This window comes from Fundulus heteroclitus, chromosome 3 (genome assembly GCF_011125445.2).
Source record: "Fundulus heteroclitus isolate FHET01 chromosome 3, MU-UCD_Fhet_4.1, whole genome shotgun sequence".
Lineage (NCBI taxonomy): Eukaryota > Metazoa > Chordata > Actinopteri > Cyprinodontiformes > Fundulidae > Fundulus > Fundulus heteroclitus.
The window spans coordinates 44,830,091-44,844,808 of NC_046363.1; the positions used below are offsets into that span (position 1 = coordinate 44,830,091).

General features: G+C 46.0%; 1 protein-coding gene across 3 annotated transcripts; it reads left to right on the top strand.

The window, feature by feature from the left end:
- Positions 1–207: 207 nt before the first annotated feature.
- Positions 208–14,621, top strand: si:ch73-95l15.5. 3 transcript variants are annotated; one of them, XM_036135499.1, is made up of 11 exons: positions 208–384; positions 2,012–2,247; positions 2,319–3,316; positions 3,983–4,132; positions 7,090–7,167; positions 8,727–8,843; positions 9,083–9,232; positions 9,315–9,455; positions 10,797–10,919; positions 11,437–11,628; positions 13,905–14,621. In XM_036135499.1, exons 2-11 carry the CDS (start codon positions 2,076–2,078, stop codon positions 14,007–14,009), a joined length of 2,226 nt encoding a protein of 741 aa, XP_035991392.1. In that variant the 5' UTR covers positions 208–384; positions 2,012–2,075; the 3' UTR covers positions 14,010–14,621. The 3 variants fall into 3 exon arrangements, with proteins under 3 accessions (XP_035991392.1, XP_012712349.2, XP_035991391.1); XM_012856895.3 differs by having other exon boundaries at positions 213–384; positions 10,794–10,919; XM_036135498.1 differs by lacking the exon at positions 208–384 and adding an exon at positions 719–878 and having other exon boundaries at positions 10,794–10,919.
- Positions 14,622–14,718: the final 97 nt, after the last annotated feature.

A 14,718-nucleotide genomic window follows, 5' to 3' on the forward strand; every position in this document is an offset into this window, starting at 1 on the left:
AGACTGAACAGAAAACAAGGTTTGACTAATATTTTCCCTTTAGAAATGATTTGCTGTCAGAACTGCGCATGTCACCGTCTAGGCTGAGATTTGAACACGTGAGCCCGCCCGCTCCAACAGGTGTGACCAGTGACGTCAGAAAGGTGACTCCCACCCTCCATCTGAGCTCCGGTGTGGCGCAACGCAGCTCCGCGTCTGTCGGTTCCGGACGCGGATCCTTCCTGCTGGAAAAAAAAAAACCCAAAAACTTTCATTTTCCCTCAGATCGCTTTCCTGCTCTCCTCTCCGTTCTGACGTCACCTATGATGAAGCTTCTCCGGTCCTCGCGCCGACACTGAAACTTTGATCCCGGCTGAGCGCGTGAATCCCGGGACCACTTCAAAGGTAAGATCGCGGCTGCGCTTCAAAATAAAAGCTCTGACTGCGTGTTGAGAGGCTTAGGAGCGTTTTTTAGCGGTCTGGACCGAACCGGACCGGGTCGTCGCGGCGGCTCCGCTTCTCTCGGACTGACTGATGAAATCGTTGCGCCGCTGTGGGTTAAAAATAGCAGCAGAAATGGAGGAGAGTTCACCGGTTCCCTCCCCGCTTTGGGCTGCGCCCTCAGCGCGCTGACCGCACACTGGAAGCTCCATTCATCGGCCGGGAGGCCAGTGACAGCGTGGCTGGAGGACGACGTGTCCCGCCCAGAGGGGAAACGTCCTGCAGCGGCTCAAACTCCCAGGAAGAGGCTGGAAACCCGGGGATCGGAGCTTGACGTGGCCCGGCCGGCTTCCAGCACCAACTCAGAGCTGCGGCTCACAGGAATCAGGGTTAGGTCCCTGCAGCTGCTTCCCACTTCACTCTAACTTCCTGGTTCCAGATAAACCGAGACGAACCAGGTTTGGGGTCTGTTTTATTCAGTTGACATTAAATAAATAGAAATGTTACATAAAGATTGTATGTCACCAGTGTCCAGGCAGGGCTGCCATGCATCACAGCACGGACAGTGATGAATCAGAATCAGACATGCTTTAATAATCCCAGAGGGAAATTACTTTTGTTACACACTCCAGATATTCAGATTTACAAACATTTTGTCTCCCCTGAGGACCATCGGTGAAAAATGAAGCTGCACATTTCAGGACTGTTTGGGAGAACTGGAGAGCGGTTCACTCCGAACAGAGAGCTTCTGGCTGGGATCCGAACCCAGAACCTTTTTTGTTGCAGCCTCCAGAGTTAACAGCCGGGCCTCCATTCTTTATTATTGGTGTTGCAGATGTAGAAGTAAAACTGGAATATCTTAAAGCCGTGCAGCGGCTAGATGAAAGTCAAATGTCTGAACACTCTTTCGGTTTTCATTAGTTGGTTATTTTTTTCCCCCTCCCAACCAGAACAACCTGAAACGTTCCCTTCATGGTTGCTGGTGATGCTTGCCTTCAGGCAGAGGAGGTAAAGTATCTTGGTCTGCTCCTCGAGTGCTGACAGGTCGAGCAGGAGGCGGGCAGATGGAGTCCATGGATTTGGTTTTGTCTTTGTGAAAGAGACCGTTGCTCCTTTTGATGGAGCATAGATGGACCAACCCAAGGCTCTGGATGTGGTTCAGCTACGCCACAACCCTCATCAGCAGGCCTGATTGTTCTAGTCTATCACCACTGTGACAAAAACCGACCACACTGCTGACATTGAGTCCACCCCCCCCCCCCATCATCCTGCATCATTGTCACATGACCAAACAGACATGGCCAACCCCTCCCCCCTCAGAAACACTAACAGCAACAAGTTTAACTAAACAAAGGTTGATAATATCGGCCCGGTTTCTGCTTTGACACTTTGTGCATCCCCAGTCCTGAAATATGGACCATAGCTGAACCAAGAGGATCCTGGGTACTCCTGAGAGCTAAAGTATCTGCTTCTCTAGCTCAGGCTCTAGTTTGGGTTTCTTTGCTTGGTTCTGGACTAGTTTGCTCTGTTTTAAGGCCAACAATAGGAATTAAGGCTCTGAGGTTGACTAATATGGCAATTTCTCCTTTAGTTCACAGAGGAGTCTCCACTTTTCTACGACCCAGAACGTGGGAGGGGCCTGCCTCTTGTCCAAGATGTCCAGCAGAGGGAAGAATGAGCATTGCAGGATATGCGGCGGACGTCTTCAGGGAAATCAACGTCGATGGCTGTTTGGGGCCCAGAACCGGAGGAACGGTCAGCCCGGGACGCCGACACAGTCTGTTAGAAGTGGAAGCCTGTCCCGGTCCTCTCAGAGCAGTCCTTGGGGTGAGTTTGGAGAAAAACGAAACACCTTCCATGCTGTGTTCATGAAATAAAGCCATGGTGTTTCTTCACAGGCAGCACGTCATCACTGGGCTCTTCTGTGTCTCTGTCCAAGTCCCAACTATCTGTGAGCTCCCCGTCCAAATCTGTGGACATACTCGCAGTGTTGACCCACATACTGGGACAGTCGGTACCGAGGAACAGCAGAACAGGAGAGTTTGTGTGCGGCAAATGCGTTTCGACTCTGGAGCGAGTGTTTAAGTTTGACACGGTGATCGAGAGGGTCCGGGTGCTTTCAGCTGAGCGTCTCCAGAGACTGACGCAGGAGAGGGACAAGATCCGACAGTGGGTCCGGCAGAACTACCGGCAGAGACACCCACAGGACCTCCAGAACAGGAGCAGCACCAGCGAGGAGGATGGAGAGGCGGAGAAGGAGGGCTACAGGGAGATGCTCAAAGAGAACATGGCTCTGTCGCAGTACGAGTGCTGGTCCGAGAAGTGGGACACTTGTCCCTATTTTATCAGAACGGGTAAAAGGTGCAGGAAGGGCAAAGGATGTGAAGGTTGTGATTCTTTACGGGTTTCCGATTCAAACTACGAGTCGGTCTGCGGGATTCCTCGCCACTTGCCTCTCCAGACCTTCTCTCCGTTGGAGCTGACCCGGGACAGATCCCAGAGCATGCCCCTCGACTGGCAGAGGGTCCCCAACTCCAGCCCCGCTTCACTGACCGGGTCCAGCCTCTCGCTCAGAGCGCCTTCTCGCACAGAGTCCATCCAGTCTCTGGATACGCTCGATGGCCACGACCCGTTCGGCTCACCCGGCGACAAGTCGGTTGACTTTGTGCTGACGGAGCTGAGAAGCATTGAAGGGAAGCCGGTCCGCTCTCCCTCAGGCAGTAAGATCCCAGTTCTGGGCAGGAAGAACTCTGGAAAAGTTGAAGGGCTGGTGTCAGCTGAAGTGAGTCGGGTTCTGAACTTTGGGGAATTGGAGAATGGAGGAAGTGAACTGGACGAGGAGGATGGAGACGTCCTGACGGAGCTGAGAGACGAGTACATGCCGCTTCATCGGGAGGTGAGTGCTTCCATTAACGTCTGAGATGAATGCTCTAATATCCAGCAGCCTGAAGGTTCCAGGAACCTTCAGACACCTAAGGCATGCAGCTCAGTGGGTCCACATGTTTTAGGAGATCCTGCAGGAGCAGGATTTAAAACATCTGGGCTCTAGATGATGTCATGCACCGTCTAGAGGCCAGACGTCCAAGTCCAGACCCCCACAGCTACTGTCCCGCAACATTTAGACGCATCCCAGATCCAAACCAAATGGCCATTCAGCCCTGCAGAGGCCTGGTAACGATGATTGGGGGGGGGGGGGGAGTAAGCACATCGTTTCCAGCATAATGAAAAGAAAATAGATCTGAAATAATATTACTGGTACCTTTAGTGACGGACCGGTGGTCTGTCCCGGCGGTGCCCCGCCTCTCTAATAACAACCTCTGGCTATGAGCACCAGCCTAAAATGGATCGGTTTGCCCAAGTCTGGTTTGGGTCAAAAGGTTTTGCCCATCTTACTGTGATCTTAAAATGAAAGCAAGAAAACATGGTTAATAAGAGATAAATACCGTCCACCTGCATCCGGCCCGTCTGCTGGAGGGCCAAACTGCAGTCAGGGGCCACAAAAAGCTTTTCCAAAGGCAGCAGTGTGGACAGCCCTGATCTCAGAGAACCCTTATCATTTCAGAACGCCACTGGCAGGCTTCAAAGTGCTGTCCGGCACCTCCGAGCCCAACTGGACCAGGCTGTGACCCGGATCAGGACTCTGGAGGCCGAGCTAAAGCGGGGTGGACCAGCCAAACCAGCTGAAGTCGATGCACCAGAGGACCTGGCCTTGGTAAGGAACCACCTCTAACACACAATTTGTCCTGTTTTCTGAAGGTCACTGGCTCCGGGGCTTTAATCACTTATTTGGGTTTGGAGTTCTGTGCAGCACAGATTAGCTACGGCTCAGAGAGTTGTAGGAAAAAGAAACTATAGGAAGACTCAGACAACTCAGACCAGCTCAATAATTACTAAGATGTCAACTTTTCTTTACTGGATTAATTAGTTTTTGTCATGATGGCAACTATTAAACAAGATGGCCTCTTTTTCAACCAGTTTGGGTGAAAATTAAACGACACATGGATCCGTCTGGAGTCTAAGAGGTTTCTGTGAAACTGAAGCTTTTTACAGAAACCTCTGTAGTCTTACAGTAAAAACACAAATATTTTCTCACAGATAAATCTGAAAGCAAAGCCCAGAAGATGCTACGCCTCGTTTCTAATGCATTGATATAAACGTTACGGAGGTCCGGTATGTGGTTGAACTTTTCATGCTGATCCTAAACGCTTCAACATGAAGCTGTGACCGTCCACCGTCCGTCTGACCCGTCCTTCATTAATGAAACCAAACGTTCTGTGTGACACCAGCACCTGTCGGCTGTTTTACACAACCATCTCACCTGCATTTAAACGTTTCTCCTGTTCTTCGCTCCTCTCAGCTTTTCTGGGGGCGTAGCTGTCAACCAGAGAACGTTTAGCTCTGAAGGAACTATATATTTTTTTTCATATAAATGTAATTATGAACCAAAGGTTGACAAAAATAAACAAGTGACAGATTGAGGCTTTTTGTTGCTTTCCAGGACTCATCTGGGTCTGCTACACACCTTCACTATGAAGTAAATCGGCCTTTTTAGATCATAGATTTTGGGAAAACCCTGTAATTCAGCAGATTAAACAGGATAGTTTTATACTCTAATTATAGATACTTCTTCCACCCAGTTATGTTAGGACTTTTAATCCTTTTTAATTTACAAGAAAAACAGGTTTATGGGACGGTCACATGCCCAAACAGCTCCATAAAGCAATTGGTGCCTGAAGATCAGCGTTATGAAAGCAGCAGAGGGAAGGCAGGCCGTGCAGCGAGGCTGCAGAGGGCGTTGCCTCTTAAATGCAGGTGCTCGCTCAACGTCACATGGCTCTCGGTGTGGAATCCACCCCGACCGGTTGAGTCTGCCCCAGGCTGCGGCGGAGCCTCTCAGCTGCTCTGTCGGCGAAGCACAACCGGATCCATCAGAGCGAGGACAGACGGTGTGAAGATAAAGGAAAGTAGACGTAGCAGCAGCCTTAAAGCCGGCAGTAAAGTCATTAACTTACATGAAAAAAATGTACTTTTATTGCGTGAAGGAGCTTGTGAGTTCAGCCATTTCTGGTTGAGCTGAAGTTGTTGCTGCCTTAAACCTTAGTCATGCTTTTTCTGTCCCTCTAGATCAAGGGTCACCAACGTTTTTGCAACTAAGAGCCGCTTCATTGATGTTGTGTCGAACGAAAGGCTTCCAGTACTGACCTGTGAACTGGAAGAGTCAGAGTTTTTTTTTTATTTATTTATTTATTTTTTTATTAAATACATTTTTCATGCTTTTAGGGCTGCATGATTTAGCCAAAAATCTAAATTGTGATACATTTCAACCATAATTGAGATTTGATTTTGACTTTTCTCTGCATGAGCCACAAGCAACAGAAATGGCCTGTAGATAAAGTTGTTTGTAAACAAGGACTATTTAAAACGAGAATTTTTTTAACTGTTAACTAAAGCTATTCTCTTGTGATATTATTCAAGAGAATAGCTTGTTGTGTTGGACGTCAATCCTTGTTGAAAATAAAGAACAACCAACCAACCAACAGACAGGTCTATGTATTAATGCTGTGGTGAGATTCCTGAAAGTTTCTGGTAAAAAACTATGATTATAAAAACTCTAAAACAAGTAATAAAATTAGATTATCTCACTGCTGCAGCTCTCTTCCCTTCCATGTGGAGGAAAACCCACTTTAAACATAATTATTGACGCCTAAAGGACGTCTGATCCATTAATTGTTACATAGTCAAAAATTGCAGACCTCTGAGATTTGGAAATTGCATTTTTTGAAATTGCGATTATATTGCAAATGCGATTAATTTTGCACCACTAGCTTTATTATAAGATACTGTCATTTTGAAATCTATATAAATGCAAGTGTGATTAAACAAGAAGAGTGAAGTTTTAGATGCAGCTCACTGGTGGATGATGTTTTTTTTTTTTTTTATTACAGGCCTGAGGGCACCACAGGTGGTCCTCAGGGGCTCCTTGGTGCCCACGGGCCACATGTTGGTGACCCCTGCTCTACATGTGCTGCAGAGCTAAATGATGAAGTTCTGGTTAAAAGTCTGCCTGAAGAGTGAAGCCTTTTCCTTTCCAGATAGTTACCATTTACTCGCCAGGATTCAGATCCAACAGGAAATAAAACAATTTAATTCAAAATGTGAAAACTGACTGGAGACGACGGCTGATAATTACCGTTATTACACTCATACCTAAGGGCACAGACCACTGAACCCAGCAGCCATGTTTCTGGGCTGTGGGAGGAAGCTGGAGTACCTGGAGAGAACTCACACATGGACAGGGAGAAACCCCATGCAGAAAGACCTCAGGCTGGGATTTGAACCCAGGACTTCTGGCTCCAAGGCAGCAAAGCTACCAACTTGCTCCCCCGTGCAGCCCAAGGAATCAATCATTTACTCCCAAGTTTTACACGATCTGATCAATATTTCAGACAAACTGGACAATAAACCAGGAAGGTTGTAGACTTCCACTTCCTGCTCGGATAACGGCTGGTTCTGACTAAACCCGAGGACCCACGAGGCCATTTGAACTGACCCGCTAAACCCCGGTTCTGGTGATGGTTCACATGTTTCCCTCTGCAGGACATGCATGTAAGCCTCTCCTTCTGCTGCTGCGTCTTTAAAGTGAAACCAACGTTCTTCTCTTTCCTGCAGCTGACCCGGGAGGACGGTGGCAGCGCGGTGCTGCAGAACCTCTGCCGCTCTCTGCACGGCCGGGAGCGTCTGATCCAGGTGGGTGAGGCTGGTCAGGTGGACCCTGCGCTGCTGCGGCGCCTCCGGCCCAAAGTTCACGGGACGCTGCTAGTTTTTGGTGGACGGAGCCGCTACTGCGTTTGTTCTAGCTGCCTGTGTGTTAATGATTCACAGATGACCCTGTTTGACTTTCTGTGGACAGACGGTGGTAAACGAGGGAACCTCTGATCTCAGGCTGTTCCACTGAGCAGTCTGGCCCAATTAGAACCCGTTTCCAGTCAGCATGTTTCTCACTGAGCAGAAGATGCATGTGACTGGAAGGGCCAGCCGTCATATGGGCCACGCTGAATGTGTCGGACTGATTTACGCCTCTAGTCCACATTGGGCCACAGTTAGACTCTGAAGTAGAGGAATCATTTACATATTCAGCAGCAGACGTGTAAAACAGGGAATATTGGCAGAAATAAGCTTGATTTGACTTGCTGTGTCTGAGTTTCATCCGTCATGGAAACACTGAGCTGTACAGGGTGTGCTCAGAAATCCAGCCGCCGCCTGGATTTCATTAACCCTGGAGCTGAATCTGTTCAGCTTGAACCATTTTAAAAGTATTCCTCTGCAGTAAACTCGCCCTCATTGACTCTCTGGTAAATAAATATGGTGGATTCACCTCCTCAGCATGCGGTCTACAGGTTCTGCTAAACGACCTGATTGTTTGATTCTGGTGGGCTGAAGCAGAGCCACATCTGGTCCAGATGGTCCTACTGCTTGGTTCACGGCTCAGGTCTGGGCACTGCGATGGACCATGGAGGAAGCGTGACCTTGTGCCTGGAGAACCATTACTTTGCTGATTCAGCCACATGTTTGGGATCGTTATATTGCTTGAAGGTCCAATTATGGCTCGTTTTCAGATTTCTCCCAGAATGCCCCTAATTTTTATTTCAATTGTGTTAATTTCAAGCAGTTAATGATCCCTGGCTGGATGGTCTTGGTTCTGAAATAGATTTCTGAGTTGCATGTAAAATAAGAACCATCCAGAACCCTCAGGCCTTCAGGGTCCGGCTTACTGAGCGTTCCCAGGACCAGAACCAACCGAGGCAGCGTCTCGTTTCTATGCTCTTCTGCACCAAACCGCCTGAAAACCTGAGCTGTGCAGAAAATATTGGTTCCTTTCAGTCCCGACTGAAAATGTTTTAGTTTCCAGCAGCTTTAGATCAAAGATTCTGTTTGAAACCGTCGGTTCTTTAATGTCTTTAATACCTGGATTTAAAACATATTTTTCTTTCACGGCTTATTTTCTCTCCGTCTTTCCTTTGATCCTGTAAAATGCTTCAGGTTGCCTTTAGTTCTCCACAGGTCTACACCTCCAGGGTTTCTGGGGTCCTGTCACTCATGTTCTGATTCTAAACCCGTCCAAACAGACCTTCCTGCTCCTGGCCACCAGTCGGCTCATTCTGACCCACTTTAGTGTTTTTTTTTTTTGGTCTTAATTTTCTGCAACAATCTTTGTTTTCAGCAGCTTTCCTGTGACGTAAACAGTTTTGTTGACTAGACAGACGTCTGACAACAGCCTGACCTGATTTCTGTGCCCTGCCTTCCAGGAGTGCTTGGTTCTGATCCGAGGACTGTGTCTGGAGCAGGGAAGTGGACCTGAAGTGGGGAATGAGCTGAGTGGGAAGCTGGCTGAGACTCTGAAGGAGATTCTGTCTGACAACAAGGTGAGTCGACGCTGACTGGTCTGGTTATTGACTCGTCTGCAGGGCTTTGTCAGCTGATGATGGCGCCTATCAGCAGACTTTAGCTGACAGTCAGCAGACTGGAGTGTTTTGTCCTGGAAGGGCTGAAGGTCTCGTGGCAGATTTATCTGATTTCCAAAATGTTTTGAGTTAAAAGGCCTCGGTTCATGAGCACAGCCTAGCGGCGTTGTGTGTCTAAATGAAGACTCTCTGTTCTGCAGGCTGCTCTGCAGGCCCTGAGGTCTGAACTGGCTGAGCGAGAGAAGAACCTGGAGAAGGAGATGGAGGCGCTGAGAAAAGCTGGGCGGGACCGTGAGAGAGACCTGGACACTCTGAGCGCGGTGCTGCAGTGCAACCAGGACGTTATCAACGTAGGAGAACGTCAGGAATGGCCGACTTTCCAGAAACAGGCGATCCAGACCGAGCGTGTCTGAGTCTTGTTCTCGTTGGCAGGAGCTGCGGGTGGCTCTGGGCGAGAAGGATCGTCTGCTGAAGGAGGCGGAGAAAGAACGCGAGCTGTGGAGACAGAAGGACGGAGCCCTCGCTGCTGTCCTCCAGGAGAAGGAAGCGCTGATCCTGAGCCTCCAACAGCAGGTAGACGTTAGGCAGAAAGACCGCTGGGTGATGAAATCCATTTAGAGCAGCTTCATCTCCAATCTGTCAGAATTAAATCTCCATCTTTGTTTCATGGAGGTTTGCAGCCCACTGCTCCCTGAGGGACCCGTTAAATGCAGAGGGTGGATTTCATTGGAACGTGTGTTGCAATGAAATTAAGGATTAATATTATTAATCATGGTGATGTTTGGACTTTGACTAGGCCATTGCAACATCAGCTGCTGTGTTGGGACTCACATTTGAACCCGAACCTGACCTCAGTCCTGCTGCCATCTTGGTTCTGGAGAGAAGAGGCTTTCTCCTTCAATGCTTCCAGGCAGCCAGTCTGAGATGGAGCTCTTGGGTTTTTTAATAATTTTTTTCTCTGTAGAAAGATGAATTTTAGATAGTTTGGCAATGGCCATACAAGCATTTTCAGATTGAAAAGTTGCTTCTCTAAGGTGATTGCTCTTGGCTTTGGGTCACCAGTCATCTGAATGCCCCACAGCAGCCGACAGGAAATGCTCTGAGAGTAATTGTCAGGTTTATGTTCGCGTTTGCAAAGCTCAGTACAGGATTTCCCTTTTAATGACCCTCAGGTTTCATCTCAGGTTGATTTTAACAGAATCTGAGCCGGTCGGTCCGATCCCTAAGGACCGACTGAGCTGCTGGGTGCTGTTCTTCTGCCCCACCATCAGACTTAGACTTAGACAACTTTATTTGTCATTCGGTATGCATAAACGCATACAGAACAAAATTTCATTTCGTACGGCTTTTGTAAATCGCAGTAGAAGTTAAATTACAGTTTTAGGTGCGGCAGAGATTTAGAAGTAAACAGTAGATTTTAAGTATACAGTATACAAACAATTGAAATGTAACAAAAAAAGAGACATTATTTATGTACAGATTGGATTGTGCAAGGGCATTTGTGCATGAATGCATTTGTTTGTGCAATTTTAAGACTAGGAGTCCAATAGCATTTTTAATGCTATATGAGCTGCAATGATGCAAAAATTTGCAAAAAAAATGCAAATGTGTGAATATATGAGCTACAATGATGCTAAAATGTGCAAAAAAATGCAAATGTTGTGCAGAGTTTGTGGGTTGTAGTGTGGCAGTTCAACAGCGATGCTTCACTTAGTTTGTGTTTCAGAGAAATAAGCTGACTTTAAACAGGAGTTTATAGTTCTGACCAATCAATGCACATATTTTACTGTCATTAACTTGCACAGTTTAAAGCTTAAACCCTTAACAGGAAAAACAACTTGATTAACAAACTATTTATAACAGTTTAACCAGTTGAAAGTTGAACCTCTCTCTCGTTCTCTGATTGGTCAGCAGTCCTCAGGGAGTGATGGCCAGCCTGCAGCGTTGTTGGTGAACCAAGAGGGAAACAGCGCCATCTTGTGTCAGGAGGTCACCAAACTGACTGCAGCTCTGCAGGAATCCCAGGAGCTGCTGCAGGTGAGCAGACCGCTAAGATTCAAGGTTTTAAACTAAACCTAGAAAACACTTCAGCTTAGGAGGAACTGTAAGAAAGGCTTACAACAAGACTGTAGAGAAATGCATTGCAAAAATATGAAATATAAGGTTTTAAAATTCAGGTATAAGATTAGAAGATTGGAAGATTAGTGGAACTCAAATCGTCTACAAAAACTTGCAATAAAAGTCAAAATCTCAAGTCGTTATCTCTCCTCAGCTGTGGACTTTAGCCTCCTGCCCACTAAAACGTCCAGCAGGTGACGGAGTTAGACTCCATTCAACCAGATATAGTGGAACGTTTGTGCAGCTCTAAACTATTAAAAAATATTCCATAAAAGAGGGAATAATAAGACTGAATAATGAAATAAAATCATTAAATAAAGCCTGGTCATTAAAAATCTAACTTCTGTTTATTTTTTTCAGGAAATTCTTTTAGGCACAAACATTAAGTAATGATTTTAGATGCATAACATTTTTGGATGACTTGTTCCTCCATCAGACTCAGCAACAGAGCCACAGCCAGACGGTCTCCTCTCTGACGTCGCAGCTCAGAGAAGTTCAGCAGGAGCTGAGGGAGAAAGAGAAGGAGACGAAGGAGGCCGACAGAGAGCGGCGCCACAACCGAGAGGACAGCGAGCGCGAGGAGACGAGGCTGAAGGAGAGTCTGCAGAAGAGAGACAGACTCATAGAGGTACAGCTGCTGGTGTCTGGTTCAGGTCCATCAGAGCTCGTTGAGATGTAGAAACAGAGGAGCTGATGTCAGAAAACGCCTCCAGGTGGCTTCACAGCCTTTAGGGAATCATGACATTTAGTTTTTATTAGTAGAGAATTTGATCCATTTTGTGACTCCTGTAAATTTAAGTTTGTGTCGTCTCGCCAACTCAGACATGAACTTTATCTGCTGCAGTGTTGAAGAGACATGAGCGCTGCAGCCTGTGGAGACATCTGACCTAGCTCTGCCCTCTTGTGGCGCAACCGTGCACTGCAGCTGATTTCTAATAGATTTTTTTTAACAAGACTGTATTTTATTACTTATAAAGATGTTCCATTCTTGATTCAAACTTTAATATTAAGCGCATTAAGTCACAAACTTCAATTTCAAGTACAACCAAACAAAACAGTTGGACATAAATGTCTGAACATCTCGGCGAGACGTATAGGAGCATCTAAAAAAAAAAAAAAAAGAGGAATATGGTGAGAAAGTTCAGTATTTCTTGTCACTAATTTCAGAAAGTGAGACTCGTTTATTACATAGAATCCTTACACAGAGTGAATTATGGCTAATGGAGGAGGATAACCTGAAATTTAATGTTTCAGAACATTAGAATACTGTGAAAACGTTAAATATTGGAACGTCTTGATGATCAGCTAATTAACTCGAAACACTTGCAAAGGTTTTCTGGGCCTCTGGTCTGGGTCACAGTCTGGGTCAGTAGGCGACACCTACAAGGGAGAGACTGCTGACTACAGAGGTCCAGAAGGTGACCTATGCTGAAGAAGCAGTTGTTCTCAGAGGGCTGAATCTGACCATATTTGTAGAAAGTTGAGTGGAAGGAAAAAGTCTTGTAGGAAAAGGAGCACCAGCAACAGGGGGACCTGCAGGCATTATAGGATTATCCAGAAAAATCTACTCAAGAATTTGGAGGAGCTTCTCAAGGAGTGGACTGAGGCTGGAGTCAGCACATTCAGAACCGCTACACACAGACGGGTCCTACACATGGCCTACAAGCATCATACCGGACTACTGCTCAGTGGTCCAAATTCTTCTTTCCAGATTATATTAAATCTGGATTTCATGTGGAAATCAAGGCCCCAGAGTCTGGAGGAAGAGAAGAGAGACCCGGAATCCATCAACTTCTAGAGGGAAGTTTCCACAGTCAGTGATGATGAAGGTGCCACGACATCTGCAGGTTCTGGTCCACTGGACCTTCTACCAGGACCGTTTTCCTGTTTCTTTCTGCTGATGAGCTTCATGGAGATGCAGGTTTTATTTTCCAGCAGGGCTCGGTACTGACCCACTCTGCCAAAGGTATCAGAAACTGATCCGATGGTGGTACTGTGCTTTACTGGCCAGCAAACGGGCCTGACCAGAACCCTGTAGAGAATCTCTGGAGCATTGTCCAGGGGAAGATGAGAGACACCAGAACCACCGACGCAGAAGATCTGAAGGCCACTATCAAAGCAATCCGGACCTCCAGAACACCTCAGGAGAACCACGCGTCGCAGCATTGATGTTGATACTGAGAGCAGAGGAAGGTTTCTGTTTAGAATAAAAAAAATTATTGATCTGATCTAATTTTCTCAGACACTGAATTTTGGGGTTTTTATTCTCTGTGGGATATAATCTTCAAAATGACTAGAAATAAAGACTTGAAACATTTCACTCTGTTTGCATACCCTATTTTTTTGGACCAAGAGGCAGACCGGATTATAAGGTCGATTTAATATTCCTCCCTGTTTCTAAAATAAAGCTAAAATAAACGTAACTTTTATATTGAATTAACTTTCTAGGTTTTCTGTTGCTAATGCATACTTTTAAGTGCGCCTCATAGTCCGAAAAATACGGTAACCAAAATGAAATCTGAGCTTCAGTTTCTGAAGTGAGGGACATAAAACGTTTAACTTTTTCTTCATATTCCAAATGTTTTTAGATCTACCTGTAAGTCTAATGCACTTAAAAACAATAATTGTTCCTTTTTACATGATTTCCGTGGGTTTTTCAGTAATGTGCAAAAGTTTTAAACTCCTTTTTTATGTTGCTTTCAAGCAGCCAGTTTTTTTTTTTAAATAAAGTGTATGAGCCCAAAATAATATCTCTGGCACCTTTTTAATAAACCCAGAGAAGCAGGAATTAAAACCACTTTAAAAACGACAGAAAAACACCTGGATCTGGAAAATGCTTCAGTGTTGATGTTTAAATTCTCTTCTCTGTCAAAGCAACATTTTATTTTCTCTTCTCCATGGCAGCAAATCCTCATGGATGCAGAGGAGCGAGACCACCTTCTCCTAGAGATGCAGCAGAACCTGCAGAACAAACGGGAACCCTTGACGGCCGTCAAACACACGCTGTGATGCAGCAGGAGACCCGTTGGGACCAACGGCTGCACAGGGAGGGAGCGATAATCTGCACTTTGTTCGCCGCCTCTCTGGCGTATTTAATGAACCTGGAGCTTCAGGTTTATTAGGAATTAAAGGACCATTTCCACAGTTTCAGCTCTGAGGGAACAGGGACTTCAGTCTCAGTCGGGTTGGTTTCAGTTCATGTTTTAAAGCTGGACGTTTAATACTTGGTCCTGTCATGATGATCATTCCAGCAGAATGTTGTATTTAATTAATGTTGAATGTGATTGGTTGCCAATGATTTTATTTGATGAAATGGGAACATTTCCGCTGATATTTAATGTTTGAGAGGAGCGGGAGCCATGCTGCTTTAACCCTGATCTATTCTGACCGGGAGCTTAGTGTCGGTGTTGTTGGGCCTTCTAGGTTACAATCTCAGTTTATGTTCTGGGAGTAACGTTTAAAGTTTTAACTGTTTTTGATTTTTCTCCTTTTTTATGTTTCATCTGAAGTCATTTTGTTATTTTCAGTGTTTAAACTCGTCACACTGTTGGTGTGGGACTTCATACTGGGAAAAACGTTCCTTTCTTTTTAGCTCAAGAGAATAAAAATCTCTGAATGCAGCGAGTTTGAGTTATTTCTGCGCTCACAATGGATCCATGATTAGAGACTGCAGCCATATTAGTGCTATCCATGTCTACCCATCTACTGTTTATTCCTG

Coding starts and splice junctions, on each gene's coding strand:
- si:ch73-95l15.5 (XM_012856895.3), top strand. CDS start 2,076: ATGTCCAGCAGAGGGAAGAATGAGCATTGCAGGATATGCGGCGGACGT. Junction 2,248..2,318: donor CTCTCAGAGCAGTCCTTGGG/GTGAGTTTGGAG, acceptor GTTTCTTCACAG/GCAGCACGTCATCACTGGGC. Junction 9,233..9,314: donor GCAACCAGGACGTTATCAAC/GTAGGAGAACGT, acceptor TCTCGTTGGCAG/GAGCTGCGGGTGGCTCTGGG.